This window comes from Anomaloglossus baeobatrachus (assembly GCF_048569485.1).
Source record: "Anomaloglossus baeobatrachus isolate aAnoBae1 chromosome 5 unlocalized genomic scaffold, aAnoBae1.hap1 SUPER_5_unloc_5, whole genome shotgun sequence".
In the NCBI taxonomy this organism is placed as follows: Eukaryota; Metazoa; Chordata; class Amphibia; order Anura; family Aromobatidae; genus Anomaloglossus; species Anomaloglossus baeobatrachus.
This window is the reverse complement of record NW_027441809.1, coordinates 1,118,176-1,124,206: the sequence shown is the minus strand read 5'-3', so window position 1 is coordinate 1,124,206 and position 6,031 is coordinate 1,118,176. Positions and strand designations below refer to the sequence as shown.

Here is a 6,031-nt window from a genome sequence, read left to right as displayed (position 1 = left end):
GATACGCAGCCAAGATAAATGCATGACTGGAAGCTGCAGCCTGTATCTGGAAGCTTTTTCTGTGCTGGGTATCATAATAGGCGCAGACAGCGCCTGTGAGTGGTTTAAGTCAGACCCTATCACACAGGCTGGGGGCACGTCTGACTGCAACCATTCACAGATGCCAGAACGGCAAGTGGGAGAGGAAAGCAGTGCATATTGATGAGCAATAATGAGAGTGGTCCAGGAAGTGAAGGAGAGGCCGCGGGAGCAGTGTACAGCCGCGACAAAGCCTCAGTAAGTAGCACTCGCTTCATTTTTTTTTTTTATTTTTCGAGTGCTGGAACCGGATCAACACCCTGAATCCTGGGCCCGGCCCGAGTACCTTTGAAACCGCGCGGATCCAGATTTTTACAGTACAGGTCCGCCCATCACTACTTAGAACTATATGTTATATATATATCATATGTGTATTGGGGAACAGAAAAGGGAGTCAGTTCCCAATGATGAGGAAAAAGCTACTAAACTTAGTTGAAAGGGATTTTATAAAACTCGATCACACCAGATGTTCCCACAAAGAAGGAATGGATGGTAGATGGAGATAGTAATTTGTAACATGATCATGTTTATTATTATGGTATAGAGAAGTTACAGACATTGCTCAGACATGGAGATTGTGCGGTGAAAGTAACTGTAATGAATGGCAGATCGCTGAGATTGGGAGTTATGAAGAAGAGAGAGGAGGAATGTTGGGTATTTTTTTTTTGGGGGGGAAGGGTTCCAATTCTCTTGTCAATATAGTGAATATATAAATATATGACAAATGTGAAATATTGTTGTTTATTTCATTTTTAGAAAACAGACGTCTATCAGAAACTGTATATATTATAATTCTAATGTAACTTCTCATATGCTTTCCCTTTCTTGTTTACTTACGTGCCTTTACTTTGACCGTCTCTTGTGTTTTCTTGGTCAGTTTGTCAAATTTATATTTTCTACCCATGTGAATTTTACTTAGTGGTCAATAAATTTTAACTTAAAGTAAAACATTTCTCACTTTCTAGGTATGATAATGGACTTTTCTGATGTTTAAAAATATGCCATTTGTGTGTAAAATATTTCCCTCATTCTAAATATGTTAAGGCTTTCTCCCCAGAGTGAATTCTTTGGTGTTTAGCAAGAGTTGAATGATGTGCAAAACATTTGCTACATTCTGAACATGAAAAGGGCTTCTCCCCTGTGTGAGTTCTCTGGTGTTTAGCAAGAGTTGAATGATGTGCAAAACATTTCCCACATTCTGAACATGAAAAGGGCTTCTCCCCTGTGTGAGTTCTCTGGTGTTTAGCAAGATTTGATTTCTCTACAAAACATTTGCCACATTCTGAACATGAAAAAGGCTTCTCCCCTGTATGAGTTCTCTGATGTGAAACAAGATGCCATTTTTGGTTAAAACATTTCCCACATTCTGAACATGAATATGGCTTTTGCCCTGTGTGAGTTCTCTGATGGTTAACAAACTGCGATTTAGCTGCAAAACATATCCCACATTCTGAACATGAAAAAGGCTTCACCCCTGTGTGAGTTCTCTCATGTATAACAAGATTTGACTTATGTGCAAAATGTTTCCTGCATTCTGAACATGAAAAAGGCTTCTCCTCTGTGTGAGTTCTCTGATGTGTAATAAAATGTGATTTTTGTTTAAAATATCTCCCACATTCTGAACACGAAAATGGCTTCTCCTCCGTGTGAGTTCTCTGGTAACTAACAGACTCTGAAATTATTTTCTCCCCTGTATAAATATTTTTGGGGATTTTTCGATATTCTGATGTTGAGAATGACTTCTTTGCTGTAAGAGCTCTTTGATTTTTGATGCCTCTTTTGTGACATTTATGTTTTTTTATGGTCAGTGATGAATCAGAAGGCAAGACTTGTTTAATAGAATCAGATGATAGATCTTTGCTGTGAAGGGATAATGGTATATCTGGAATAGAGTCATTCACTTCAGTTATATCTTGTGCTATAGCAAGGTCATCTGATTTTAAAATTGAAGATGTCAGTTGTGCCTCTAATCTTCTAGTACAGTCATCTGCCAAGAAAAGAAATTATTTGTAATAATATGTTCAAATTAAAGGATAGAATTTATAAAAAAAAAAACTTGTATTGCTGTTATTGGCATCCACGCACTGTCCTGCACCCTTTCCCTGGCGGGGACCCCAGCACACTTACTCTCTTGAATGCCCAAGAGTGGCTTTCGTGTCCCCAATCCCTGCTACCATTTCCGAGGGCCTGCGCACACCACTCAGAACTCATGGAAGTGCAATAAGGGCGCAACTACCTATTATTACAAGGCCAGAGTGCCCTAACAAGGAAGTGCTTCTCAACCTATGACTGAGAAGCACTAGGTATTTAAGGCATCCTCACCCTATGGGAGGTGCCTGGGCAACATGGTCTATCCTTAGTGACGTGTTATTAGTTGGCAGGTCTGGTTTTGTTTCCTGAGTGTTATGCTGTGTGTGTAACTACGTATATTTCTACTACTATCTGCTGTGCCCGGCGGACCTGCTGCATCTATCTATACCAGCTCTGCCTGCCAGACCTGCAGTGACTGTCAATATCCTCAGACCCGTGGGGCCAGCTGTCACAGTACTGGGACTCCCTGGAGTAGCACGAGGTGGCTACCCTACAGCACACACCTATCCTCACCATCAGAGGGTCTAGTGAAGACGAGGTAGTCCATAAGGCTACATGCACAAGCTGCAGTTTTTTCTGCACACAAAGTGAAACCAAAACTGCAACCAAACTGCACCGAAACTGCACCTTGTCAGAGAGAGCCTGGAAATGTAAAAAAAACCACGCTTGTAATGTAGGTGCGTTTTTGGTGCATTTTTTGTGACAAAAATGCACCAAAACCACATGAAAAACGCACCAAATTGACAGCATGCATGTTTTATGCGTTTTTTGGAGACAAATGTTGACAAAAACAGTAGAAGAATGAACATGCTGCTTCTTTTTTGTCACAAACTTTTGAAAAAAAACGCTGACAAATAAACTGCAATGTGCGCAAAGGAAATCTGACTTCTCATAGACTTTGCAGGGAAGTCATATGTCAGAAAGTTGTGACAACAAAACTACACCAAAAAAACCCGACAAAAACGTGAAAAAAATAAACACAGCGTGCGCATGTAGCCTTAATCATGCCCCTTAATTATGCCCCTTCTGGTTGAGACAGTGCTGCGGCCCAGTGGGTGCACTCCCTCTCACACCTGTGAGCATAACATAACTAAAGAAATTGTAAGTTATATAAATTGTATTTATTAAAATAAAAAACATTTACAATCTAACAGTAAATCTCAGAGCAGGAACCAGTAGACCAAGATGTTCACCCCTCTTTGTTCATTTTGCCTCCCGTATATTGGAATAATAAGCCATCAGATAGTGTTTTGGAGGATAAAATTATATCAAACTTCTACTCAGTCAGTGGAAAAATGGAGGTTTCCACAATGGTTGTAGCTGAAAGACTCTTCATTATAAAGAGATTTGGTTCTATAGAGTCAAATAGTCATTTACACTAAAGCAGAATACGGTAAATGCTATTTACTGACTATACACTGTGTGTAGTATTATTAGGCAAGGAGTATTTTGACCACATGATACTATTTATACATGTTGTCCTACTCCAAGCTGTATAGGCTTGAGAGCCAACTACCAGTTAAGTAAATCAGGTGATGTGCGTCTCTGTAATGAGGAGGGGTGTGGTGTAATGACATCAACACCCTATAAAAGGTGTGCTTAATTATTAGGCAACTTCCTTTCCTTTGGCAAAATGGGTCAGAAGAGAGATTTGACGGGCTCTGAAAAGTCCAAAATTGTGAGATGTCCTGCAGAGGGATGCAGCAGTCTTGAAATTGCCAAACTTTTGAAGCATGATCACCGAACAATCAAGCGTTTCATGGCAAATAGCCAACAGGGTCACAAGAAGCGTGTTGGGCAAAAAAGGCGCAAAATAACTGCCCAGGAATTGAGGAAAATCAAGCGTGAAGCTGCCAAGATTCCATTTGCCACCAGTTTGGCCATAATTCAGAGCTGCAACGTAACTGGAGTATCAAAAAGCACAAGGTGTGCCATACTCAGAGACATGGTCAAGGTAAGGAAGGCTGAAAACCACCACCTCTGACCAAGAAACATAAGATAAAAAGTCAAGTCTGGGCCAAGAAATATTTTAAGACTGATTTTTCAAAGATTTTATGGACTGATGAAATGAGAGTGACTCTTGATGGGCCACATGGATGGGCCAGAGGCTGGATCAGTAAAGGGCAGAGAGCTCCACTCCAACTCAGACGCCAGCAAGGTGGAGGTGGGCACTGGTATGGGCTGGTATCATCAAAGATGAACTTGTGGGACCTTTTTAGGTTGAAGATGGAGTGAAGATAAACTCCCAGACCTCCCGGCCTCCATGTACCCACTGTGGGATAATTCTAACCTCCCTCATATGTTACAGTTACCCTGCGCTCAACTTTGGATAAAAACGCCCCTATCAGCACATTCATCAGAAGGAAGAGAAGGAAGATCCATCAATAAGATGCCAAGATTCTAGGACGACGTCAGCATCATTACCTTCCGCTTTCTCTTAGGGGTCCACCATACTGATTAGATTCTTCTTCCCATGATTTTCTAAGTGGTCTGTACAATCTACGTACGCTGTCATTTGGCTTTGCAGATTCATAATCTGGACAGCTAAGGGTCAACATCTTCTAATTTCAGGGGATAGGGTGGATCCTACCTGTAAGATCTGGCTGATACAGATCTTACTCCAACAGAAGAGCATCCCATGCTCAAAAAAATGGGGACATTTTTGGGTGAGGACCATGTGGTGGTCTAGCAGCAGAATGGTGACCATTTCCTATGACCGGACTACAACCCTGATAAAGCAGCCACAGCCGGTGACTGAGAAGAATCTGTGACTTCTCTGCATTTAGTGGTCACTACTCACCTGGGCGGTTATCTGTAGGAATCTCCTCTTTACTCTGCTCATCACCCCTCACATATGTCTCTGTAGTGTTAATATGGGGCAGATCTTCCCACTGAAACAATATTGTAAAAGTCACAAACAGATGGAGAAGTCCCATCTATGATCAGCTCTAATCCTGCCATCTCCACCGCTCTCATTACACAAGTATAACACATATAATACTGGAGGATAAAACAAGACTGAGCACAAGACCTTCACAGCCGTCTACACATCATAGGGAGATTTCATGGCCCCTTCTCTCCATCTACCTGATGATCCTGAGGAACATCGGGGTCTTCTTGTTTACAGTCCTGTGGGAGAAGAGGACGGGGACATCTCTCTGGTGTTGTCCTCTTACTGGATAGACCTGGAGGAGACACATACAGGGACTGAATTCATTCCTTACATACAGATAATTATAGGCCGTGTGTATTTAGTCCTGTCTATTACCTGGTGATGTGAGGGGCTGGGGACCCTCCATCATGACGTCCTTGTACAGATCTTTGTGTCCTTCTAAATACTCCCACTCCTCCATGGAGAAATAGACGGTGACGTCCTGACACCTTATAGGAACCTGACACATACAATGATACCGTCACCCCCGATCCCTTCATAGCGTTACTGTATAATGTCCCAGCATTCCCAGCAGTGTCACCTCTCCAGTCAGCAGCTCAATCATCTTGTAGGTGAGTTCTAGGATCTTCTGGTCATTGATGTCCTCATGTATCGGGGGGTGAGGTGGAGGCCCCATGATTGGGCTCAGGGGTCTTCCCCATCCCTCAGACACAGGGGCCTGACAGCGCTCACTAGAGGTCTTCTTCACTACTGTGTAATCCTGGTTATGGAGAGACACAGTAATAAATCTCACTCCAGACATTTCCAGAGTCCTCACCTCTCCAGTTCTGTCCATCTGTTATTCCCATAGATAAGAATGATGTAATGTGACGTCATCAGAATCTCTCACCTCTCCAGTAAGCCGGAAGAGGATCTCTAGGGTGAGGTGTAATATCCTCTCCGCCATCTTGTCCCTGTCCATATCCATCC

At 42.4% G+C, this 6,031-nt stretch overlaps 1 protein-coding gene across 1 annotated transcript; it reads right to left on the bottom strand.

Moving 5' to 3' along the window:
- Positions 1 to 617: 617 nt before the first annotated feature.
- On the bottom strand, positions 618 to 5,617 carry LOC142259281 (uncharacterized). Its single transcript, XM_075331760.1, has 4 exons — positions 5,438 to 5,617; positions 5,257 to 5,354; positions 4,970 to 5,060; positions 618 to 2,065 (listed from the first exon to the last, which is right to left on the bottom strand). The coding sequence occupies exons 1-4, from the start codon at positions 5,568 to 5,570 to the stop codon at positions 1,104 to 1,106; spliced, it is 1,284 nt and encodes a 427-aa protein (XP_075187875.1). The 5' UTR covers positions 5,571 to 5,617; the 3' UTR covers positions 618 to 1,103.
- Between the last annotated feature and the right edge of the window lie 414 nt (positions 5,618 to 6,031).